Raw genomic sequence first — 27,710 nt, forward strand, 5'->3', positions numbered from 1 at the left:
TATAGCCAATTTGTATTGATGAAACACACATTATACCAGAACGTGCTGTATAAAGTTTCTTCTACTTTACTCCAACCAATGCATTTCCTGAAACAGAGCTCTTATGCAGCACTATGATACTTTTTATTCCTTTGACAAGTCGGGTAGCCTTGTGGCAGTTTTGAGTTGAGGTATAATTTCCACTGAGTCCTACACTGAAACTGTATCAGGCCTGTTTCACTTTAGTGGTTGAGCTTATTGAAAGACTTTCTAACCAATATTTTAGTTGGAATCAAACCCAGAATTCAAGGATAAGCTTCTAACCCATAGTTTGTGACATTGAGTAGATGCCATTGAAATAGCTATAAGTAGACCTGCTAGTACACACATTATCACCGCTTGTAACAGTTAATACAATGCAACAATGTCCCCTTTCTAGCTACCTATTTAAGTTTCTCACAGAGCTTTCAATGTGTCGTAATAGGATGAACAAGAAGAGGAGGAAGCTGCTAATCAGAAACTTGCACTGCAGAAAGCCAAGGAAGTAGCAGAAGTGAGTCCATTGTCAGCTGCCAACTTGTCAATAGCTGCGTAAGTAGAGACTGGTAATATTATCTTAGCTGGACTAAGGGTTAATTAAAGTAATAAAGTTACAGTTTGTCAGAATAAGAGTTTCTGTGACATTGGTTTAAAACTTTTATTCGAGTATCACATTTAACAAGGCATATTTGGAAACATTGTGGACAAGTTACTGTTTTGTAGTACGATGTTTTGATGTGTTCAGCTTGCTAATTCATGGTCTACCTGAACATTGCATTTGTGATTCATTTCATGGCAGAACTCTAATCTTGGAGATGAGGTAAGGGGTGAAATTGGGAGCCAGCAACCCAGATGCCCTCTTACCTCCTGGTGTATGCACATAATTGATATTGACATTAAATGGAAACAGGTCAAATGACTGGCACCTTAGCCAGGAAATAGAAGAATGAAATTCATATGAGGGAATTCAATCCAACAAGAGACCAAAATTATATATCTCCTGCTTTGTTGGAATTAGGGTTCAAGTCTATTTCTTGTTCTGACAGCTATACCCTAAATGCCATGACTTCTTCAAAGACCAGTTTCCCGCTGGTGTGTAACAAGAAACTGTCACTTACCTGGCAATTGGTTCTGATTATAACCAAATTAAAGAGAAAGAAAAGAATCAAGAGGAGAGTACCTGCTTTATATCACTCCCATCTCTATCTTGGGAAATATAGTGATAACGATATATTTGATTAGTATTAAAATAACATGTAATTTCTTCCTTCTTGAGGAGCCTCCAATTCAGGTTGTCCTCCAGGACAAAATCAATGAAAGCTTGGATGCTACCACAGCTCCATTTATTTCACTACAAGCAGATGCTGGAAATTTGAAATAAGATCAGAAAATACTAGAAGTAAGTAGCTGGCCAGGTAGCATCTATGGAGAGAGAAATGGAGTTAACATTTCATGTTGATGGTCTTTCAGTGGAACTGAATGAGCTATTAATTTTAGTAGGGATGGATGCCATTAGAAATGCAGTAGACATTAGTAAAATGCAACAGATTACTTCCCAGATTGATTTAAAGTTCTTCTTACCACAGAAATGAATGGGGATGCTCTAAGACAATGCAACCCTTCCACATTCACTGAAGTATTGGGTTGGGATGACAGTGATTTGGTGGGGGCAGTTGATGGAAATATAGGTTTCAATTAAGACAAATGATTAGCATTCTTGTATTGTAAATAAGATTCTATACTTCTCCATAAGAGATGGGACTGAGTATATTGCACAGAAAGTAGCTCTCTGAGATTTTCTTTCATCTTCCTCTCTTATAAAATTATGGTTGACTTTTAACCAGACAAAATCAAAGTTGAAAGCGAGGAAGGGCTACTAGACATTACAAAAGAATATACATAGCATCAATCAGAAGAGTAAGCCGTTGGGTGGAGATTTCACACTAGGCCAATGTTGTAACTTGGAAAATTAGTTCCTCAAAGCAGGATAGTGTAAAATAGCAGGAATAGAATTTGGTGTGAGTATAATAAGCATCTGTTTGCTGAAATCATCTGTAGCAGTTTCTAGCCTGATATATACGTTCTGCATGTATCAGCCATGTGGATATATTTTAGTATGCCCATTGTGCCAATTTTTTGTATTTGTTGTCTATATCAGGCCAAACTGTATTTCTTTTATTTTAAAAAATCTAAATACCACCAAGACTTTAACAAAAAAACATTTTTCTTTTCCTTATTTTAAGATGGATATTCTTTATATTTATACAACGTAATTGCTCTAGTCTGGAATACTTGCAACCAAAGCATTTCTGGATTTTAAAATTTAATGTTAGAATGCCAAACCATAAGTTTATGATCTGTATAGAAATATGTACCTGTGATATTAAAACATGCCAAAGTGAGTGTTAAGACACAAAAGTGTTCATTTTCAAAACTATTTAATTGAAAATATGTCCTGATAAAACAATGAACACTGTCAAAGGTTAAATAACATCCTGCATTAACAAACGCAAATGTAGCACCCTCTCTCACTCTCTCTCATTCTCCCCGTCACTCTGTCTCACTCTCGCTCGCTCTCATTCTCGCTCTCACTCTCTCTCATTCTCTCTCTCACTCTCTCTGTCTCACTCTCTCTTACTTTCTCTCACACACTCTCTCTCATTTCTCTCACTCTCTCTCTCTCTCTCTCTATTGTTCACACAATCCGGCAAACAAGCACATTCACCACTTTTGGTTGTCAGCCTGAAATTCAAAGTCATCTGCTGGGGTAAGATGTTTATTCAAAAGGCAGACTGGGAAAAAAAAGCACAGCAAATTTTGAAGCTGCCCTCAGCTTCCCAACTCAGCTGTCACAGTTTTTCCTGCGCTCTGGACACATTTTCAGTCAGCAACTGAATTAAGATTTGCCCAACTCAGTCTGCATACAAACATCCTGGACTCACATGGCACTTAGAAAATAGAATCCCTACAGTGCAGATGCAGGCCATTCAGCCAATTGAGTTCACACTGACTGTCCAAAGACTGTTGCACCCACACCCAACCCCCTACCCTATCCCTGTAACTCTGTATTTCCCATGGCTAACCCGCCTGGCCTATACATACCTGGACACTATGCAATTTAGCATGGCCAATCCACTTAACCTGCACATTTTTAGACTGTAGAGAGGAAACCGGAGCAGCCAGAGGAAATTTGCAATTAAATATGTTACCAAAGATTGAAGAAGTTTGGGGTGGCATGGAGGCTCAGTGGTTAGCATTGCTGCCTCAAAACACCAGGTTCAATTCCAGCCTTGGGTGACTGTCTGTGTGAAATGTGGAGTTTGCACATTCTCCCCGTGTCTGGGTTTCTACCGGCTGCTCCGGTTTCCTCCCACAATCACAAAGATGTGCAGGTTAGGTGAATTGGCCTTACTAAATTGCCCATGTTGTTCAGGGAGTGCATTAGTCAGGAGGGTAGGGGGAATGGGTCTGGGTGGGTTACTGTTCGGAGGATCAATGTGGACATGTTGGGCTGAAAGGTCTGTTTCCACAGTGTAGAGGATCTGTGATTCTGTGATGAGCTCTTTGGATGCATTGTCTGCTTCAGCAGCAGCGCCCCAATGGGTTCCAGGGCTGTTGCTAATGATAAGTCAGAGAACTGTGGGACCAGCTGAAAACAAATTTAAGACAACTATTATTGTGGATGTCAAGAATTCCAGACTAGAGACGTTACATTGTGGTTATTTACTGAGCATACATTTCTTTCCCAAATAAAAGTTGATTATTTTTTGGTAAGTAATTGGTCAGAGCTTTCCCGATGACTTAAGTAGGAATGTGCACCATAGGATGTAATACAGTCATACATGCAGAAAGATTGCAGATTTTATTCCTAATTTCTGGTGGTTCAACTCTTCTGTAACAAAGCTGCTGCAACTAAGTAAATGCTCTGAAACTAGGGAAAAAGATCAAACTGATTACTCCTGTTTAGTCTTATTCAGTAATTCCTATTAGAAAGTATTGGAACATTAATTGTGAGGCATGATTGAATGTTTCCTGACACCTAAACTGTTTGAGTTTACACAATGCAAATGGTGAATTGAGCAAAGTGCCAGAGGCTGTTGATGCAAGAATCAGTGCTCACACATGAAATAAAATTGGAAAAAAACAAACATCAACTGAAAATACTTATAAAGAGAGAGCCATCAGTTGTACACCTGAAAGCCACTCAGCACAATGGAGAAACAAAGAGTGATAGAGGAGGAAAATAAGCTTGGAGAAACTTAGATATAAGATCTTTGGATAGAACACAAAGAATCTTTTAAATCTAAGCATGAAATTTCTAGCTTGTGGGTGGAGTTGGAAATAGATGCTGTTCCTTGACTTCTAAAATTTTGGTTTAAATCTAGTTTAGACATAAGATGAAAATTTCCCATCTCTTACTTAAGAGTATTCCATGAATTTAGTTTGGGCAATCTTAAAAAAATTCATACTAGGCACAAAATAATAAGAGGCAGGTCATTTGACTCAACCAATCCATGTCAATGTTATTGTTCCAATTGAGCCTCCTCTCGTTTTTCCTCATTAAAACTATCAGCAAAACCCTGTATTTCATTCTTCTTCATCTGCTTATCTAGCCTATTATTAACTGTAACTGTACTGTTCACTTCAACCACTCCCTATACTAAAGAGTTTCATATTTTCATCTCTGTTTGTGGTCATTCTGTGAGGAAGTATTATGAATTCTCCTACTGGATTTCTTGATCATTTATGTTGATAGCTTCTAGTTATGTTTTCCCCACAGGAGGAAATATTGTCCCTATATCCACTCTTGTCAAAATCTTTTATAATCTAATTGGTTATTCCTTTGTCTTTTGGTGCAGCATAGTAATCCTTCCTTTGCATTTTGGTATCATCCTTGTAAAACTTCCCAGCTCCCTCTTTAATTCTTTTTTAAAATGGTAGAAAAACTAAGAAATAGAAAAATGACACTGGTGCAGAAACAGTTATGCTCTGAAGATAGAACTGAGGTGTTTTGTTAGGGTAGAGTTGAGGATGTTTTACTTTACCAAACATTTAAACTGATAGCAGGAACTGAGCAAGTGTTCCATTCAACATTGCTAATGATACTTTTCTTTAAAAATACAAAGTTCACTAAATAAATGAAGGGAAAAAATAATGAATATGTGTATTAATGTCAAAGAATGAATGTTAAAGTATAAACAAAACAGAATAGTAATTTCCCCCTATTTATACTTTGGTAACCAAGCCTCTGTCCCAACAGCAACTGAGATTGTACATGCAGGTTAAGGGACAGGATTAAGCAACCAAAAAGGAAAAGAGAGGGGAAATAAATCGAAGGGGGCAGCTGATATAAATAATATTCCTCCAGTAATTACACTCTTTTAGATTTCTGAACATGCCTATTTAGACTACTTCATTCCAGGAAGTGCCAGAGACGTAACCTTAAAGGAACTGCCCAAGTTAAGTGCAGCTTCATCTTAGAAGCTAGGCATCAACCCATGTTCCAGATTATCTCTCAGAAATTCCATGGAAGACTCTTTAGGCTAAAGTAAATTTGAAGTTAATAAATTTTCTATAAATACGATTATAACAACATTGTAAGTCAAGATTTTAATGAATAGATTCTCACTAATTAAGGCAATTTTGTTTTGCGAAGTCAAAGTCTTCACTAAAACTTACAATTAAACATTTTAAATAAGATATTTAGAAATATTACCACAGATTAGATTTTCATGATCCCCTCTAGAAACCCAGTTATTCCCTTCCTTCCTCTCTGCCTTTTGCTATAGGAGGGCATCATAAAACTGTAGATGATTATAGCACAGAAGAGAGACATTTGGACCATTGCCTCTGTGCTGCTCTTTCTTAAATTTGAGAAATGTGGTCCTTCAAAAGAGGTTTTTTTTTATTGACTGTAGAGTATTTCCCTTCAGTATTTGTCTGAAAAGCCATTCTGTTACATGTAGTTACTTGAGTGAGCTACCGGAAAGCCAGTAGCCTTTGTAAAACCATAACCCTCCAAGAGTAGCTGCCTTCAGGAGAGCTGAGGAAAACAGAAGTAAAAAATGTTAAACTAGTCTTTGTTTACTATTGCTATGTCAGCGAGAAGAACAATGAGTGTACATTAAAGGAAATCAATTGGATTTCCAACTGTTCATCACCAGCATTCTATGGTGTAAGGTACTTGTATGTGAACATTAAGCTAAGGCAGAATCAGGCTCAACTGAGATGCCTAAAATGATTTTTATTTTAGAGATCTACATCATAGGCTCACATTGTAAAAGTAAGGAATCCAAGTTGAAATCACACAGCCATTACCTCAGGGCGGTAGTTGAGAAATTAACTGAAATGTTTGGCAGCTTGTTATCCTGAAGTAATTTTCCAAGGTTGTCTTGCAAACTTCCGAAACTGAATATTGAATAAATTCAAAGTATCAACAGCTGAATAGTAATTCATAAATTGATAATAGTATACAAAATCCCTAATGTGCTTGTGTGTCATTATCAAGTTAACATCTTTACTAAAATGACGGATGGAATAATACCTAATTCTTGTCTGTAGTTATAAGTGACATCTTACAAATCTATAAAATTGCATTTTAAAAATTCTCATTGTTTATCAGATTGTCAAATGGTACTGGAGAGCTGCTAATGTCTATAGGGATATACCCCAACTAGGTTTGGCACCTGCAGGAAGCAAAGGGAGTAAAGCGTGGGGAAGTTTTAAAACAAAGTTAACTTGATACAAGGTATCTTGTCATGGATGGTGCTGCACTTTGAGCCGGGCCAGCTCTGAACAACTCAATCACATCTTTTAATACATGCTTTTGTTTGTTTCAATAATCATAACTGTGTCATTCCTTCAGAACATATTGTTGTGTAGCAATTTGCTAAATGATATTTGTAAGGTTTAAAAACTGTATATTTTTATATGATAAGATATCTTGTGATACACCTGACTTTCCTGATCTGGCTACGTGGCAATCCTGGCCCAAGTAGCCTCAAGGCTCAAATTAGCTCCACATTTTGGAAATGCAAGGCTAACATTGTAATTTTAACATAACATGGAATGGTTAGAGTATTGGATTTCTTGAACATTTTGATTTAAAAAAGCATTTTGTTATTCAATTTCAGGAAAAAAAAATCAGTGATTTTGTTTTTCGTTTTTTTTGCTCAGTTGAAATCAAGGAACATAAAATATTAGCCCCAGTTAGCATAATCTCTTATTTTTGTTTAATTATAATACTTTTACATTTTAATTGATCTTGTCATTTTATGATAATTTTCTATCTTTATGCCCTACCTCAGCCTCCGTATATAATGGGCCTCTCCAATAACACTATTGTGTCCAGTTGTTAGATTGGCCTGGCTAACTTTTTGATTTTCCCTCTTTTAGTTATTGACATAGTAGTCTGAATGAAATAATAGTTAAATAATTTTCTAAGTTGCAAGATGTTGGTAGATGATGACTTTTCTGAATTGAAAAATACATGCTTTTCAATATTTTGTTTAAAATTAGACTTTTAAGAGTTTTAAGTTCTTTCTCCAAGACATTTTCACACTCCTCTGTTCTTGGGTTTCGGTGTGTCATGTGCCATCTGCAGCTGAGAGTACTAACATGAGAGTTCTCAACAGGCCTCAGTATCTGCCTGTGTTACACTAAAACCTGCTGCAAGGAGGTAAGGAAAAGTGGCTAGGATGGGAGCAAATCTCCTTCCCATTCTCCTCCCTGTGCTGAGGATCCACGCTGCACTGAAAAATGCAGAAGTTTGGGCAACTGGAGATAGGCAGAGTGAATCCTGCTTGACAACCCCCAGTATTCAGTGACAATATTATTACAAAAGCAATGGAAAAATAAACTTTTAAAGATGGCAATTAGCTGATATTAATTAACATGGTGATAGTAATATCAAATATATATCACATGAGTGTCTCCACCTAAGGTTCATCTAACCTGGTTTGAAAAAAAGCCAGTTCTACCACACTCCAGAATCCAATACTCAAACCTTGAAGGTAATTTGGTATTCTTGAATATTAAGTGATAAAGTTACTTGAATTTTCTCCCAAGAGGCAATGTTGATTTTAAATCAAATTTTTAGCAAGTTTGAAAACAAAAATTAACCAGGACAGTCATGAATACAGAATCCCAGGATGTATACACTTCAGCTGGTGTTCAGTAACAAAGAACATGCTTCTGAACTTTGACACTTTTTCCACATGTCTGAACAGTACAGAGAGGGTAAGAGCCCCTTCCCCTAGGACCTCAATGTACTACAATGATGCCTGCACTCAAATGTAAGTACTCATGCAGTGCAGATTACAGAAAATCTAGTTTCCCTCTAAAAATCCAGATAACTCACTTCATGATCACTTTTGTAATTATTCAAAATATTTTGTATATATAGCATACAGTCCAGATTTGACATAATTGAGTATATCTCAGCATTGCCTGACTATAAATCCCACCTTTGTGTTTCTTGAAACTGTGAAGATAATTCTATGCAAAATATTTGCTGTATAAGTTTGTAAAATAGAATAATATCTTGTACATCAGTGGTATTTATATTGTATGTTTTGTTGTGTTTCTTAGTTATTTTCATGTAAATATATTTGGATTGTAAAACCACAAATTACTTTGAAAATTATGTTTGCATGCTAAATGTACAATAATATGGTTTAGGTGAAACTAGGTTAGTTCATTGATGTTTAATTTCTGAACTCTGTGTTTGAATCCAATACAAACAGTTTTGTCTACAGACTGAGGAATGAATTTAGGTCATTTTCAAGTGGGCCCACTAACTTTTTAGTTGTAGAAACGTTGATCTTATGATAGCTGGTCTCCAATCATTTCACCCTGCTCTCCCTCCTTTGGCCCCTCAACCACTCTCATCTCCTTGCTATTTTATTCTTGTGAAAAATGAATGGATTCTTCATTATTCAAATAATGAAAAGAAAATGCAGAAGGTATGTAATTTTGTTTTAATACCTCAATATTTTTTTTCTCCTGCCTATTCTAAACAGTGCTCCAACTAAACCTAGTTGCCTCTAAGTTAGAATGCTCATATTTTTAAGTCAGAATTTCCTAATGTGGAAACTTCAGTTCTAGATCTGAACTCTCAGTTGATGTCTCGTGGGATATGCGGAATGGGTGTCTGACACCTCCTTCCTTTCCCCCATCAGGTGAGTTGTTGAAAGCCCATAAACCCTTGCTTCATTTAGGACCAAATTTCTGGTATGATGATGGTTGTAGCCATGAAAGCAATATTTGCATTGTGGTCTGTTCGACTGTTAATTAGCCTTCAAATTCATCTAAGAGAAGAGTGTGAAGGTATGAAAACAACAATAACAAGAAGTTGATTTGGACTCCAGAAGAGATAAAGAAAATGTGTAGTTTTGTTTCTTTTTCTAAAGTCCACATACTCTGTTTGTGAGACATTCAAAGTTCATCCTGTGGTCTGTGGGGAAGATTGAGTCCTTGTTATATGGTAGAGTTTACATATTTACATATATAGTTGAAATCTTATTCAGTGTATGATTGATAATATATATTCTGGCCACATCTGAGGATTAATTCAGGATTCCTCATTGGGGAGTGGATATAGAGAGGAAAATTGTGATTCTCTTGCAATAATGGGTCTGACATCTGGTGTCACTTATTAGATCTGGATATAGAGAATGAGGCCATTATACAATGATGTTTGTAGTTCCAATTAAGTCAAACTGATTGATAATGTGCGTTTTGGTTCTGTAATAATTAGCATAGTTCATTATTTAGCTTGAAGTACTATTTTGTAACTTCTAATCTCTGTGAGTAAAGCTGAAATCCATAATTTCCTTTTTCCATTGTGAAACTCGAGCTATTGTTCACACTCACCTGTGGAGCAGCAGAAGTTATCACATACCATGACATTGACATAATAGAAGCAGTGCTGACATCAAATGGCATTTGTAATAGGAATTGAGTTGACATTTCTTTATTTTAGTTTGTATTTATTTTATGTCCATTTGATTTAATGTGTTTTCATGATGTACTTTACTTTTAGTAACTGTGGTCCTTAGTAAGAAATGGACCTAAGTTATATGGAGCCAACAGCTGAGTTGTATAAGGTGAAATTGCTTTAGATATTGTCATATTACTTAAATATTATTTATTATTTATATGTATTATTTTGAGAATTTGATTTCCACAAACGCTTTATGACAGGCTGGGCAAGATTTTACCAGCCCTAATGAGAGTGGGAATTAGAAGGGGGACTAGTTAAAAGGCATAGACCCATATTCAACCAGCTCCTTTAAGTTATCTCACAGCATTGTTGTGAGATTAAGGAGCAGGATGAATTATGAGTTATTAATAAAAAGGATGTATTATAGCATAATCTGTCACCCTGTGGCATATACTTCACTTTACCACTAATAAGGGAGAAACCCTGATTCAATGGTGAGCTGATGACACTAATATAGGTGGGAAGGCAAGTGGTAAGGATAACAGAATCCATACAGGGATCATCATACTCACTGGAGTCGAGCAGGGAAATCAGGTTCTGCTGTTCCTGGAGTCATCATGAAAGTTTTGTAATCCACAGTATTGTTAGGAAGGGAGTTCCAGGATTTTGACCCAGTGACAATGAAGGAACAGTGACTTATTTCCAAGTCAGGGTGGTGAGTGGCTTTGACTGGAAGTTGAAGGTGGTGGTATTCCCATGTATTTCTGCTCTTGTCCTTCTAGGTAAAAGTAGTTTTGGAGTTGGAAAGTGCTGCTAAAGAATCTCTGGTGAATTTCTGTAACACATCTTGTGAATAGTGAGCATTGGTGGTGGACTGACTGAATGTTTGTTTGTGGATATGATACTAATCAAGAATTCTGTTGATAGCCTGCAGCACCTCATGGATATCTAATCTGAGCTGCCAGGTTTATTTTGATTGTATTCCATTTTACACTGAGTTGGTGCTATTGTATTACATCATAACTGGGCAGCACGGTGGCACAATGGTTAGCACTGCTGCCTCACAGCGCCAGAGACCCGGGTTCAATTCCCGCCTCAGGCGACTGACTGTGTGGAGTTTGCACGTTCTCCCCGTGTCTGCGTGGGTTTCCTCCGGGTGCTCCGGTTTCCTCCCACCATCCAAAAATGTGCAGGGTCAGGTGATTTGGCCATACTAAATTGCCCGTAGTGTTAGGTAAGGGGTAAATGTAGGGGTATGGGTGGGTTTCGCTTCGGCGGGTCGGTGTGGACTTGTTGGGCCGAAGGGCCTGTTTCCACACTGTAATCTAATCTAATCTAATCTAAACTGGACAGTGTGTACCAAAAACCAGCTCCGCTATTCAACAAGCCATCATAAATGTAGAAATACCCACTTAAGTCATGAACGTGTTCATTTTACCTGACTGCTATTGTGGACAAAATCAATTCACACTAGGTTGTATCATTAACACAAAAAAAAACCTTTTTTATTGTAAACAAACTTATTTACTCTTTAACAAATGGCAAAGACTAAAGAAACACATCCACTATTATGTGCCTTAAATAGTATCCTTTTAAAACTGCAGTCTCTCACACATTAATTCATGAATAAGACAGACAAAAGCCAGACTATTTGACATAAATATTACGGGTGTAAAATATAGACAGTTAAATAAATTCTGTAGGTCAAGAATCCAGACCAATGTAGTGAGTTATTTCTCATCATTCTTTTGATTTTAACAATGATAACACAATGTCATCTGCAGAACCATGATCATTCTTTGATTTGATGACTGATCACATGGACCTAGGTCTTTTCTTGTTTTAGAATCTTTATTTTTAGAGTCTTTAGGTTTTCTGTCTTTTCACACATGCAAAAAGAAGGGAGAGAGAAAGATATTTTCCATTTGCGGGCTCTGAATGTTTCTCGCTGCACTCTTCTTGCAGGTCTGTAACAAAATATAGTTGGACCAATCTGAGAGCAGTCATCAGGCAGTTTTTCCTTAACTAAGAGACCTTGATGCCACTGTGTCTCATAATGTAACAACTCACATCTCCAAAAACAACATTATCTTCTACAGCTGAAACTGTACACTACACAATCCAACTTGGTTTTCAAGTTGAAAAACTCTACTGGTATTTTAGCTGTATACCATTGAATATTCCAGTCCAGGTTATGGTTCAAAAGGAAAAATATATGGTCCCTTACAATTGCCATACAATTCTTCATTGAGGTACTGAAACTTTATCTCCACAAGGACTGTTCATTGATCACTCCTGCAATGATGTTACGGACAAATGCATCTGCAACAGGTAAGTTAATGAAGACAAGGTCAAATAGGTTCTTCCCTCATTTTGATTTTCTCACCACCTGCACTGGTCCCAATTTGGAAGAACTGTTCTTCAGAACTCCATCAGCTTGGTCAGCAGTGGTGCTACTGAGCTACTACTGATGATGGATGTTGAAGGCCTTGAAAAAACTTTAGATTGGTGCTTTGGGCTTTAGTTCAACTATAATAATAAATTCATGGGTTTAAAGAGATCAAAGAGAGACACATTTCAAAGTATAACTGGATCATTAAAACTTGCAGATAACTTGTGTTGGATGTTGTTATATACAATCTGTACATCAAGGTTTTGAAAATATAATGTATGTCGAGTGTAGAGCTTTCTTGGTCCTAATAATGTAACCTTTTATTATATAAAATTTCACTTTAGTTTTTTGTCTTTTAAAAATATACAGTTCATTGATGATGGTACAGTGATTGCACTAGGTGATGGTTACCCATTGAGGAAATCAAAATGGATTACAATTCAACTTGTTTTAAAATTCATATTCATAAATTAGTTGTAGATAGGTAGTAGTGAAATATTGGCAGAAGTGGGTACTGCAGATGCTGGAGATTAGAGTCAAGATTAGAGTGGTGCTGGAAAAATGCAGCAGGTCAGGCAGCATCCGAGGAGCAGGAAAATCGATGTTTCGGGCAAAAGCCCCATCATCAAGTGAAATATATGTAATTTTTGTAAAGTTATGATATATTTTATCTGGATTTCAATTGATTTTTTGTTCTCTCGGATCTAAACAGCAAAATGCGGAGTATCATATTGCATGTAATATCTGGTCTGTGCTTAGTTGGTTTCAACTAGGGTGGCCTTCATATCTCTGGAATAGGAAATGACAAAAGAAAAAGCTGTGAACTAAATTATACAAAATAATTGCTAAGTATGCCAGCATCCTTTCTGAGAAATAACAGATACCAAGGAACCTTTAACCCTACCTTGAACTTTGCTCTTGCAATGGGACAGTGTCAATCTTGCAATTCTATGAATTCCATGTAAGTCACTCCATGCAAACCACTAGAGATTTTCAATTGAACTATAACATTGTATAATTCTGTTCTTCATGAAAAAGTGCAGCAAACTGGTAAATGATGTATGACATTATTTCTTTTTAATCTCTCATTTTGCTTCGTTTTCTCATTAATATTCATCAGTTCAGTTTTGTTACTTGCATTTTAATTTCTCACTGGTTGACTTTGCAGGTGGAAATGGAATAATGTTTAAGGTTAATGATTTATGTCAATCAGGTTTTGGGACAGTTCTTCAGATCAATCCAATCTACTCCTCCAGATCCCACCCCTGCCCATTTTCCCCACTATGCACAAATAAGTGAGCACAAATTGAGCTTCCTGACATCCTGATTGGCTGTTAACAGTTGCGTGAGCAATAAGTTTTGTGGCACCATTAGATAACCTGCCCTGTGGTAAAAGAATATTCATGAGTGAGAGCAGCTTCTCATCTTGCTGCATGTTCCCAGCCCTTCATCGTAATATGACCATATTTACCTATATTCTCAGTCCTCTGCCAATCCATTAGGCCAGTCTCTTCCCTCTAAGGTGAGACATCATTTTTGATTGAGTACAGACATCTTTACTCTAAACTTGATCTGACCCTTAGGTAAATGGAACTGACACTGTGAGCACATTCTATTTCAATTCCATAACACAATAAGCACAGTAAACAAAGTTCACCAAGAATTGATAACCAAGGCATTTGAATGCAGCTGTGTATTCTTGTTATTGATGCATTGCACAGCCTTTGGTTGAGGCATATGCTGTGTTAGCTCAATTGCTCTCACACTACTGAAAAATCAATGAAAGAAAATGGAAAAGAGGGAGGGACAGAATTTTTAAAAAATAAATTTGTTCTTCCAGTTTCCTGCCTTGCAAAGCAGCTCATGTTGAACTCTGTACATTTAACTGATTGCATGCTGCATGGAATGTGCTGGATTTCATTTGCGCTCTGGTAAGTAAGGATGGCACTGAGTGTGTTAACAATCTCAGCTGCATCTTCACTTTGCTTTTTTTTGCTCATCTCAGTTTTGTGCTTTCCGCTTTTGACGGTTCAGTTTTAAGTTTAATAAATCTAAATAAGAGTAGAAACATAGAAATATTACAGCATGAAAAAAGCCACTCAGTCCATCGTATCTACACCAGCTAAGTAAACTAACCACCCATTCTAATCCCATTTTCTAGCATCTGATCCATAGCCTTACAGGTTACAGTGCTCCAGGTACTGGTCCATTTTCCTTTTAAATGAGTTGAGAGTTCCTGCCTGGATAGTGAACTGAAAAAAATATCCAATGGATGAAAATGTTTTTCCTCACATTTCCTTTAAGCCTCCTATTGTTTACCTCAAGTCTGTTCCACTAGGACGTTCCCATGAGGGGAAACAGGCCTTCCCTGTCCCCTCTATCTAAGCCACTTATTATTTTGTACACCTCCATTAAGTCTCCCCTCAGCCTCCTGTGTTCTAAGGAAAACACCCTAGCCTATCCCTCTTTCCTTGCGGCTACAATTTTTAAACTGTGGCAACATTATTACATTATCTCCTCTGTAGTCTGTTGGAGCTATAGGAACATAGAAATGGAGTAGACTATTCAGCCCATTGAGCTTATCATGCCATTCAGTATGACCATGGCTGATCGGACTCTTCAGCACTTTTCATCCCAATAACACTGTACGTCATTGATAATCAGAAATCTATCAATTTCTACAATAAATATACTCAAAGACTGAAAATCCACATTTCTACTCATCTCAGACCCAAGTAGCCCCCTTCTTATTTTTAAATTGTGCCCCTGACTCTATACTCCCCAACCATGGGAAACATTTTACCTGAATCCACTGTAACTATCCCTGGCTATCATTCATTCTTCAGAACTCCGGAGAATACAGGCCCAGCGGATCCCTACCTCTGAGGTAGATGCCCTCATCTACTCCAGAGGTGGGTCATAACACATCTGAACAGGTTAACATTAAAAAGAAACTTTATCACAGGGTCTGGGTGCATTGTTTCTCCCCAAAACTAATGATCTCTTATGGTGCAGTGATAGTGTCCCGACCTACAGGTCACAAGGTCTGGGTTCAAGTCCCATCTGCTCCAGATATATGTAATAACATCTCTGAACATTCTTCGCTTAGAATATATCTACTAAGTCCACCAGCTCTCCATTGTCAATTTTGTTAATAATATCTTCAAAAAGTTCCAAGTTTATCAAAGATGATTTTCCATTTGCAAATCCTTGCTGACTATGCCCAATCAGGTCATTATCAATCAGATGTCTATTTATCCCATTTTTTATAATAGATTCTAGCATTTCCTCTACTATTGATGTAAATTTAATAGGTCCGTAATTCTCTGTGTTTTCTCTCACTCTCTTACATAGTGGGGTGACGTAGGAATGTCGACTACCTTCCAATCCACAGTAATCATTCCAGAATCTATAGACTTTTGGAAGATCAGCACCAATTCATTGACTATCTCTATAATTATCTCTTTGAACACTCTGGTCCTCGGGATTTGTCAACTTTCAGCCCCATTACTTTCACCAATACAGTCTCCGTACTGATGCTAAATTTCTCAAACTCCTCATTCTTCTAAGCCAGTTGAGTCTCTAGTTCTGAAAGATTTTTGTTTTCTTGCTCAGTGAATAAAGATACAAAGTAAAGGTCATTCTGCTATAATGTATTGATAAATTGGGACACTTGTTAAAACACAAACTTTTAAAATGTACGTTGGCTGTATCCCATGGGATTTATTATTTCTGACCAGTCTGTTTTGTGGAACATTATCAAATGCTTGACTAAAATCCATGTAGACAATATCAACTGCACTAACCTCATCAATCCTACTGAGATGTGACATTTCCTAACATAACAATTTTGAAAGGTATTGATAAATTTCCCCTGAAGGTAGGAAGGCTTTATATTTGGTGTTGCCATTAGTACAGGCCACTTATGCAATTCCAGGTCTTCTAACCCCCAATCCCACCTCAGATGTGCAGTTAACTAGAAAAATTTTCTTATACTTCTGGAACTTGGGTTCAATTCCAGGGAAACCAATATGAAGAAAAAAGCTTATTCTCTCTGGTGGCTGTATATTTCTATGTGAAAATTAATCTAGAAAATTGTTAATCTGTTCGTTTTACGTAATTTATAAATGCAAAGGAGTAGACCATTCAGCCCACACTGACATTTACACTTGGTCATTACAGTCCATACCATTTTCTCCCATCCATTCAACTAACCACATCAATAGCTTTGATTCTCACTCATGTTTCTTTAGCTTCTCCTTAAGTTCATTTAAATAATTAATATTGTGACAGTGAATTTTTACCTTCTGAATAAAATAGCTACTTTGGAATTCCTTATTGCATTTATTAGCAAAATTTTATTCTATGGACCTTCATTCTAATCCTATCAGCGGAAGTATCTCCTATGTGAATTCCATCAAACTGTGTCATTATTAAAAAATACTTTTATCAGATCATGCCTCTACCACTAACATTACCAGAGAAAAGAGTCCCAAACATTTCTTGGTAAGTATAACCTCCCAGAACTGATTAATAAAAATTGATATTTGATCAATTTCCTATTGGACAGAGGTATACGTTGCTCAATTCAGTTCTAGTTAACACAAATCTGAGAAAAAAAATCACAATTCAAACATTGATGCTGAAGAAGGTTAATGTTAGATCAAAAAGAAAGAGGAGACAGATAAAACAGGGATCCACATGGTGGAGTAGGAAAGTAGTAGCTATCATGTTCAATCTAGTTATGGCACATGATTCAATAAAGGGAGTTGACAGAGATCCAAGATAAAAGGGAAGAAAATGTTTTAAGGCAGTGAGTTGACATGTCCTTCAAGGAGAGAAATGTGCTCTCTGTGATGCTTTTAATCTGAACCTGACAACTTCTTCATTTTCAAAGATGCTAAGTCTTAGTATCTCTTCTCTAACTAGGCTTATCCAATGGAATGCTTTATAAAGAAACAAACTCTATTGCCAAAATTTTATAATGATTATACAGATGATCCCGTTTTTAAGAAAAGTCATTTGTAAAGAAAGATAACAGGGTTAACTTTGTTTCTCATTAAATATTGAAGTGACCCAGTAAAAGCTTTCAAGAATGTGAAGTTAAATAATAAAAGGAAATTGCTCAGTATAGGAGCCACAGATAGAATTTGAGCAAAATGAGAATGAGTTAAAATTAAGTTTTCACTCAAAGTGTAATGAGTTATGAGGAAAATCCATTTAAGTGGACAGAACAGAATGATGCAGGGATAATTAGAGAACCCTTTGGTAGGAGTAAGCTTTGAAATATAAATAGAAAACAGGTAGGTGAAGTCAATCATTTGAGAAAGAAAGGGGCTTAAAATTCGCTTAAAAACATACAGATTGTTGGTGTTATGAGCTAACTGATTGTGGATATTACACTGGCTGGTCAATGTGATAACTTCTATTATCTTCACAGGAAAGAACAACAGAAGAACCAGAAACATGGAAAGACAGTGTGGGAGCAACGAATGAGTGAGATGAGAAAGCAAAATCTGATGACCAGTCGGGAGGCCATTTACAATGAATTAGACCCTGATGAGAGGTGGAAAATGGCTTATTCCATGAATATCCGACGTGACATGAAAACGCACTTGGATCGGCCTTTGGTTGTTGACCCTCAGGAAAACAGGAACAACAACACTAACAAAACAAGGCCTTCAGAACCCTCAGCTGATCACCGAAGCAGTCAACAAAGGGCTGAGGAGTTTCTGAGAAAGCAGACCCGTTACCATGATCGAGCCAATGATCCAAACAAAGACAGGACATCTGAAAGGGAAATGGGGGGTGTGGAGCAGGGAGACAGGCCCAGGAGGTATCGCAGTAACAGCAAAGAAGGAGAAACAAATCGAGATGGTGTTCCTAAAGATGTGGAATACCGTGGAAAGGACCGGGAGGGAAACAATGAAAGGAACACACGGGATGGTGATAGTGAAAGAAGTAGAACCAATGAACCTCACCGGCGTCACCAACACAGACCAGGAGTAAGCAAAGAAGGGAGAAGTGCCTCACCAAGGACTGAGGGAGACAGGGAGCGCAGACACAGACCACACCGGCGTAATGCAGAAAGTCACGATGTCAGTGGAGTAGAGGAGGGTATCAAAAGTGAAAGAAGTGAGAGGCGGTCAAAGCACAAAGAGGGTTCCCGGGGCAACAAGGAAGGGAAAGGAGGTGCAGAAAGTGAAAATCTGGATGGGCCAGAAAAACGCCGCAGAAGCCGTCATGCTCAATCCACTTATGATAATGACGCTAAAAAAGAAAGAGATGATAAGGATCCAACAGCAAAAGAAAGGAGACACAAACGGAAGAAGTATGTATTGTTTTAAAGTGACTTAACAAAACATTTACAATATTGTTCAGTGTAGGGATGTTCATGGTAGGCATTGCAAAATTTATTGTCAACTACCCTTATATTGTATAACATTGTATGTTATAAACTGAGGAACTTTGATTATTCGAATATCAATTATCCGCATTTCAGATTATTCAAAGAAGGTCTCAAGGTTCTGATCGAAACATTACATCAAAGAGTTGTTTCAACACTGTTCATGTCTAATGTTTACAGTGATTAAAAATGAGGAGAAAGTGAGGACTGCAGATGCTGGGGATCAGAGCTGAAAAATGTGTTGCTGGAAAAGTGCAGCAGGTCAGGCAGCATCCAAGGAGCATGAGAATCGACGTCTCGGGCATAAGCCCTTCTTCAATATAAGCTTATGCCCGAAACGTCGATTCTCCTGCTCCTTGGATGCTGCCTGACCTGCTGCACTTTTCCAGCAACACATTTTTCAGTGATTAAAAATGAACCCAGCTTACTGAAATGCTGCCGAGAACAGTCCTGGACATTGATGGGAGCCCAGGCACTGTCTCCAAATGACTGACCGCCTGTTCGTTCTCTCTCTCTCTACACTTTCCCTGGAGTTCTACACTGAGTGTACCCTAAACACCCCTTCCTCAGATTATCTCTCCCACATTGTCCTGTACAGGGCAGAGTGAGAGCTTGTCAAAACGTTGCAGTAAAATGTGTGTGTGTGAGAGAGATTTTGAGACTCACCCCCCAAAGGCTGCAGCAGTCTTACTGGACCGGCTGCCCAAGAGGGGCACCAATGGGGGTGGGGCAGACGGTGTTGGGGGTAGCAGATGGGGTTGGGGGCAGACGCTGAGGGGGTGGGGGGAAGAGCAGGGACAGATGGTGTTGTGGAGGCGAATGGGGCAGGGTCAGATGGTGTTGGGTGCGTGCAGGTGCGGGATTGGGAGGGCGGACAGGGGGAGGGTCTCACGCGCAGTGTGCTGCTGCCTAGTCTCCTGAATGGGGAGCGGACTTAGCAAGTGCTCGCTGTTTCAACCCCATTGAACTAATGAGGGGGTGTGGGCGGGGATCTTTAGCAATGCTGCAGATCCCTTACACACAAGTGTGTCTGTTCAGAAACAAATCCTAATACAGAGAGAGGGAGTAAGACAGGCAGAGTGAGTAAAAAGGAAAACCCAAGCCCCAGAGAAGTTGCATTGAATCAATTAACCGAATAATCAATTATCCGAATAATTCATTAACTGAATAATCAATTATCTGAATGAAATAGTGCCCCACCATCTCGTTCGGATACTTGAGGTTTCTCTGTACCTCAGTCTAACAATCATTACTTAATAATTTATCTTACAATATATGCTGACGTAAAATATTCTGGATCCCTAATATAGAATTGAGAGAGTGGTGCTGGAAAAGCACACCAGGTCAGGCAACATCCAAGGAGCAGGAAAATCGACGTTTCGGGCAAAAGCCATTCCTTATGGAGGGCTTATGCTCGAAATGTCAATTCTCCTGCTCCTCAGATACTACCTGACCTGCTGTGCTTGTCCAGCACCACACTCTCGACTCTGATCTCCAGCCTCTGCAGTCCTCACTTTCTTCTCCTAGATTCCTAATATAGGCTGGATTATTATGATGTACATTACAAAAGATAATGTCGTGACATCATATAATACTAATATATTTCCAGTTGTGCTGTTAATGATAAGTCATAAATTAGGAAGCAAAAGAGCAAACTTGAGCCTCCTGAAAAGTTTCAGATAATCACGTCATAATCAATCCTAAATATTGTTTGTGATACTTAAAGCATAACTGAACTGAACTCGGCACATTTATACTGTGGCTTAGGTGTCAGTAGTGCACACTATTCAAATTCTCCTCATTTACACAGTAGTAAAATATTCATCATCCTACCTCCACATCTCCTCCAAGCCTAAAGTTTTTCATAGCTATAGAATTCTCTAAGCTTTACGATTTACTGATGGAAGCAGTTGGACATGAAAATATCTCTGGCACAAGATTTACCCATGTACATCTTTGGGATAATCGTAGTTCTGACTAATACATAGTTAATGACTGTGATTGATGTTAATAGTTTTTTTTAATGATTCATGTTATTTCTGGTTTCTTAGTAATGGGCAACTCCTGCTTTCAGTGCTCCTTTCAATTATATTTTATGATTGTTCACTCTTTGGTTACAAAGAAAGATTTCTTTTGTGTACTGTTTACAACAATAACAAAATACGTTCCTCAGAAACAGTTCTATGATTTTGCTCATTTTGATCCGAGTAAATGGAGAAAGAAAAACTTGCATTCTTGTAGTGTCCACTGTGACTTCAGGATGTCCCAAAACACTTTATGTCATGAAATAATCTTGAACTCTAGCCATTCTTGTCATATAGACAATGTCATAGCCACATTGTGCTCAGTAAGCTCCAAAAATCAAATGTGAAATAAATTATAAGATTGTCTGTTTCTTATATTGATTGTGAAATAAAGCCACCATAGCCTTATCAGTCCATAGGATTGCTCGCTCATGAGAGAAAGAGAGACAATAGGTAGTGGTTTAATGTGAGTGTCACCACGCCCTAGGTGAGGGGAGAGATTGAGAAGGAGAGTCCTTCATGGTAACCTTAGCCGGCTCAGGACTTGAATTATTAGCATCATGCTGCATTGTAAACCAGCCATTCAGCCAACTGAGCCAATCAATCTCAAGGTTATGAAATAAGAATAGTCCAAGATACACATGGATTCATTCTTGTACTTTAAGTACATTGTTGATTCATGTATTGTAATACTGTTAGCAAACTCTGTCTATGTGAAACTGACTTTTGTGTTTAGTAGAACTTTTTCTTTGTTGCAGTTTATTATTTTGCTTTACTTATTCTCACCTGTAATTTCAATTTGTTATTCTAGAGAAAGCCACGGAGGTGTTCTGCCTGCTCCAGGTGGCCCAGCCCTTTCTACCACTCGGCCAGTGCAACAGGACATGAGCAGGCAGAATGGACAACAGACAGAAGATATAGACAATCTCAGAAACAGCAAGTTGGCAACCCAACCCTCCAATCCCAGGAATACCAATAATACCAAGGATGTCACAAATCCAGCTAACCTTTCCAATCCTGTCAATCTTCATAATCCTGGAAAAATTGGAAACCATACTAACCCTCATAATCCTGGCAACCCATCTAATCCCCATAACTCAACCAATCGTAAGGCCCCAACTACTACACCTGGAAATCCTACCGATCCTGGGAATCCCAAAAACCCGGAAAACAGCCTTATTCTCACCAATCCAACTAATCCAACCAATCCGAACAATCCAGCAAAAAATGCTAAGAAGCCTGATCATACAACTATTAATATCCCATTTGCAGATCCATCTTTGCAAGGTAAGTCTGTCGGTTGCAAGATCATTTTATGTAAGTACTGTATTTAGCATTTTCTGGTTAGATTGGTACCAGTTATGAGAGATGTTTTGTTGGTGCACCACATGTCACAAAATAAGAATTGTTCTTTATAAATATATTTATGAAGGTGTTAAATTTGGCTCAAAAATGTGATCCAACCATTTCCACAATTGTATTATCTGAATAATATGCTATTTTTTTTTCATTCATGAGAATGAATATTTTATATACACTATTTCAGCTTTCTGGCTGTATTTTCATGGAGAAACTCCATAATCCAATTTCAGGATTTGTGACACCATTCTCAGAATTCCCGATTTTCACCAATTCTATTTAAGGGCTGGTTTGGATTGTGAGCTTGCACCTTATAAACTAGAGCTGGCTGCCTCTGTTACAGGGATAAGTATCTCTTAGATCGCTGCAATTTTCATAGAAATGAGCCAGCTTTTAAAGGACTCTTGGTTTACCCTAGGTGTTACAAACCATAATCAGGATGAGGGAACCTTTTGAAAGGTAAATTTTAAAGCTCCTATCCATGCTCCTACCCACCCACACTGTTCATGCCAAGCTTGACACTTCAATGCCCATTCTAAACACTCTCTGTTGAATCATTGACTCTATAGTGAAAGTTTAAAATGTTTTTCAAAAGGTCATTCATTTATAAAACGTTGTTTCTACTGCAGTCCAGTTAAACTGTCAATCATCTAGACCCTTTAATTAAAACACTTTTTTCTTGTGTAAATAAGTATTGTAAAATTAACGAAATAGACCACAGAGTTGATTTGGCAGTGTTTTCCCTGAGGCTCAGCTGTTTATTGGTTGAAAGCCCAGATATCCAATATTAATATTTTTTGTTAAAACCAGGAGGAAGTCCCAAAGTACTGAGGGCCTTTCAAGTCATCCACCTTGGCACCCTGCAGCTTCCTGTTGCTGCCTCTGAATCCGTTCTGGGTGCTGTGGGTCTGACTCCTGTTAGCACCATGCTTCCCCCACAACTGTGGAAACTGATTCTTTTCAGTTACTTTCTCCAGAATTGGATATGCAGTCCAGTGCATCATTGAATCCAAACTCAGTTATATATATCCCGAGCAGGTTTTTAATAATTGAAAATATCAAAAGCTATTGTTAAATAGAAAATTATCTCATTAGACACTTAATTCCAGGTCCTTGGAATCCATACAGTGTGGAAATAGGTTTTTCAGCCCAATAAATCTACATCAACCCTCAAAAGAGCGGCCCATCCAGACCTATCCCCCTATCCAATAACCCTGCATTTCCCATGACTAACCCACACATCTCTGAAAACTATGGGTAATTTAGCATGGCCAATCCACTTAACCTGCACATCTTTGGATTGTGGGAGGAAACCAAAGCACCTGGTGGAAATCCATGCAGACACAAGGAGACATGCAAACTCCACACAGTCACCTAAGGGTGGAATCAAACCCAGGTCCCTGGGGCTGTGAGACAGCAGTGCTAACCACTGAGCCACTGCACCATCCTGATATTCTTGAACAGTTTATTATTTGTTTTAGTGTTTCTAGCAGAGCCATTTTGCATGCTTATTGTTTCCAAGAGTTACCTAAAGATTAATACTGTTATCAACAAGGAAATGGATTTTCTTTAAGAATTAGAATCTTGATGTCCTCCAAATTATCGCCAGGTAGTTTCTATTAATGTACTACCATTAAAAAAGGAATAAAAATAAGAGTTTGGAGTAGGGTGTAGTGATTTTTGGTATAGAAAGTAAGGCAGTTTTGAAATGATAAAGCCTTCCTGTAACTGCATATTACAGCAGTCAACACAAGCCTTACTCTTCAAGGTTCTAGATCTAGACCCAATGCAGACAGGTGAGATGGAAGTTGGTTTTAAGTATCCTGTATCATGTGAAGGATCTTGTGATTCACAAAAGTGGTAGCCTCCAGTTTTGCTTTAGGATTGTCGGATATTTGAGGACACATTTAAGTCACATGAGAGTGCATGAAATAGGACATGGTTGAAGAGGTAGAGCTAAAAGTTAATGAAAAAAACTTTTCAGGTGGTCTATCGAGACTGAATATTGCTAATCAGAACATTGAAGGAATTATTTGTGAATTAGAAACATTTTTAACTTCATCATTTTGTATAGAAATTCTAATCTTTGGCTCTGCCTATTCGTAAACTAGAAATTGAACTTGAGAATTGCTGTAAAAAGACATTTTGTCAAAAGTTTTTCATCATGCACTCACTATGAGAACTGTCAGGCTTTGAAATTAGACAGATTGACTCTCATTGGTCAAGGTATTGCCCTGAGAAATGAACCAGCAAATCTCTGTCACTTAGATTTTTGAGTCTGGCAGTTAACAGACAATCATTGTTAGCTGCTGCATTTTCTATGGCAATACCTCTACTAATCAGAGTGCAATTTCCAACGAATCAGCACTCTCTTATACATGCTGCTTTTCACTTGTATTGATAATTTTATACATATCCTGAGAGTGCAAGACAAAAACCTTTGACGAAGTGTATTTATCCAGCAATATTAAATTAGAAGTGTTTTAGTTCTGTATCACCAAGCAAGTGCTTATAAGTTAGAAACTATCCATTTTCAGTTAATGTAAGAATTAAGCTTGAGTATTACATATTGCTTGGTGACATTCATTTTCAATTAAATACATTAACAATTACCCATTGTTATAGAGATACCAGTATCATCTTTTTGGTTCAGTTGATTAATTAGTAACATTTCTGCCCAGGCTGAGACTTTGTCATACTAACAAATAAAATCCTCAGTTTGGGTTTCTTCTTGCCTATGCTAATTTACAAGATTGTAATGTCATTTACAAGATTGTTGGTAAGGGCACTAACACGGTAAAAAGAATCAGCCAAGCTTATTGCTGACAAGTGTTGATGAATTGGGTATGACTGTCACCTGATTCCCTCTCATGTTGTGAAATAGCCTGCCAAATCTTCCTATCTAGGTTCACACTTAAGTTCCTCTGTTTAAAAGGCTAAGGGTGTCCTAATTGGGGATTTTAATGATAAACTGATTAGACAAAGAAGCTATTTCCGTCACTGAAGAATCTTAAACAAGGGGTAACAATTTTAAAATTTGAGCTCAGCTATTAGAAAGTGACGACCAAAGTCCATTTTTACATGTCCGGTAGGAAAAATCTCCCCGAAGGAGCTAATCAACTGATTCAAATTTTCAAGATTGAGATTGGAAGATAGGTTATAAGGGATAATGGAATATGGATTGAGAACGGGCAAAGGAAAATTTGATGTGGAAAGGATGGAATGACCCACTCATCTTATGTTCCTAACAGTTAACCCTTTGAGGTGAGATTGCAGAGTTACAGTGCTGTGGACATTCTGAAAGGCAATGGTTTCTGTCTATTTGTTTTCAGTTACTTATTTGTGGTGTTTTGTTCATAAGTAAGACATTAAAGAAGTAGACAGTAACTTCTGGGGAGGGAAGAAAATGTACTCTAAATTGGTTACTTGACTGTCTTACAAAAACCTTTTCAAAATTTTCAGTGTTTCAAAAAATATCATTTTAATGTACAGACATACATTAAGCACATAAAAATGAAAATCAAGTAATGGATCTCCTTCTTTCAGTAAACAAAAATGCGAACACTGATGTTTTGCCGAAAAAGGAAGAAGAAAAGAAAGAAGAGGAAGAGAAGGGTGGTGATGAAGATGGACCGAAACCAATGCCACCCTTCAGCTCCATGTTTATCTTCAGCACTACAAATCCGTGAGTCACTTCCAAATATGTTTCAGAATTTGGACTGACAGAGATCTCAGCAATATTTCCAGTTGTATATCAGAGCCCTTTCATTTCACTCTTAATTGTAAATATTACTTAGAAACTATGCTGGAGAGTCATGCTTCAGGCTTTTCTTCTATTTAGATAGGCCCAAAGACCATATCATGTTGGGCCTAGGGTTTTGTAATAATAGTCAGCAAGCTGCAGGCTGCAGGAGGCATCCCTATCAGCTTACTGGAAAAGTGGAGTTGAACATCAGGCCACTATAGTTCTAGGAGTGACTCTTAAGTAAGTTGATAACAGAGACAAAGAAAACTAAGTAAAAGAATGTAGGGATAAAGCATTTAGATATCCCAGCTTGTCTGTCTAAAAATACCTATAGGCCCAGTAGGTATCTATTATTTTCTTAAACTGACACTGAAGCAGCAGAAGAGTACCAATTGTTTGCAGGTGAGTCAAAGCAAGAGGACATAATTAAAGAGTTTGTTCTGCCAATCTAGTGATCCAGGGGAACAGTCGAAACAGGGATGGGTGGAAAGGAAATAAGTTGGGAACTGTGCAAATCCCAAGTTGTGAGCTTTGGTATGTGAAAGGTGGGAGAGGAGCCACAGCAAGGACAGTTTGAGGAAAATGCAGTTCAATATGCAGTACCAGCAGAACAAGCTGAAAATATTCTGCAGATTATGACAGTATATGTGGAGAGAGAAAGAGAGAAATGCTCTGAAGTCTCATCGAAGGATAAAGTACTATTCCTCAAACTTGCATTGAGTTTCGCTGGAGCAGCAGAATAAGCTGAGAACAGAAATGTCAGTATGGAGGGAGGGTGGAGAATTAAAATTACAGGCTATTTGACACTCGGGCAGGATTACAGACTGGATTGAGATATCCTGCAAAGTTGTCAATAGAATTGCAGTCATAGAATATACAGCATGGAAACAGACCCTTAGGTCCAACTCATCCATGCTGACCAAATATCCTAAACTAATCTGGTCCCATTTGCCAGCATTTGACCCATATCCCTCTAAACCCTTCCTTACTCATATACCCAGCCAAATGTTTCTTAAATGTTGTTATTGTCCCAGCCTCACCACTTCCTCTGGCATTCCATACACTCATCACCTTCTGTGTGAAAAAGGTGCCCCTTCGGTCCCTTTTAAATCTTCCCCCTTTCAGCTTAAACCTATGTCCTGTATTTTGGACTCTTCCACCCTGGGGAAAAGACCTTGGCTATTCACTCTAACCTTATAAATCTCTATAAGGTTACTCCTCAGCCTTCCATACTCCAGGGAAAATAGCCTCAGATTATTCAGCCTCTCCCTATAGCTCAAACTGTTCAACCCTGGCAACATCCTTGTAAATCTTTCCTGAATCCTTTCAAGTTTCACAAGCTCCTTCCTATAACAGGGAGACCAGAATTGAATGCAGTATTTCAAAAGCGGCCTATCCAGTGTCCTGTATAGCTGCAACATGACCTCCCAACTTCTGTACTCAATGCACTGATCAATAAAGACAAGCATTGCAAATGCCATTTTCACTATCCTGTCTTCTTGTGACTCCACTTTCAAGGAACTATGAACCGGCACTCTAAGATCTCCTTGTTCAGCAACATTTCCAGGACCTTTTCATTGGGGGTGGCATAGTCGCTCAGTGGTTAGCACTGCTGCCTCACAGCGCCAGGGACCTGGGTTCAATTCCTGCCTCGGGCAACTGTCTGTGTGGAGTTTGCACGTTCTCCCTATGTTCACGTGGGTTTTCTCCAGGTGCTCCAGTTTCCTCCTACAGTCCAAAGATGTGCAGGTTAGGTGAATTGGCAATGCTAAATTGCCCATAGTGTTAGGTACATTAGTCAGGAGTAAATGTAGAGTGGGTCT

The 27,710-nt window shown here is 38.1% G+C and overlaps 1 protein-coding gene across 15 annotated transcripts in view; it reads left to right on the forward strand.

Moving 5' to 3' along the window:
* The window catches only part of LOC122552384 (voltage-dependent P/Q-type calcium channel subunit alpha-1A-like), a 662,051-nt gene that overhangs the window by 431,571 nt on the left and 202,770 nt on the right, over window positions 1–27,710 (forward strand). For 11 of the 15 annotated variants that reach the window (XM_087983287.1, XM_087983286.1, XM_087983285.1 and 8 more), the window contains 5 exons: window positions 464–570; window positions 8,247–8,312; window positions 17,794–18,684; window positions 21,595–22,070; window positions 25,689–25,827. In XM_087983287.1, the coding sequence (XP_087839413.1) occupies window positions 464–570; window positions 8,247–8,312; window positions 17,794–18,684; window positions 21,595–22,070; window positions 25,689–25,827 (1,679 nt within the window). The remainder of the gene's footprint in view (window positions 1–463; window positions 571–8,246; window positions 8,313–17,793; window positions 18,685–21,594; window positions 22,071–25,688; window positions 25,828–27,710) is intronic. The other 4 variants (XM_087983282.1, XM_087983290.1, XM_087983281.1 and 1 more) reach the window with 1 other exon arrangement.

Source organism: Chiloscyllium plagiosum, unplaced genomic scaffold (genome assembly GCF_037043375.1).
Source record: "Chiloscyllium plagiosum isolate Xiang-an unplaced genomic scaffold, Cpla_swu_hap1 HiC_scaffold_45, whole genome shotgun sequence".
In the NCBI taxonomy this organism is placed as follows: Eukaryota; Metazoa; Chordata; class Chondrichthyes; order Orectolobiformes; family Hemiscylliidae; genus Chiloscyllium; species Chiloscyllium plagiosum.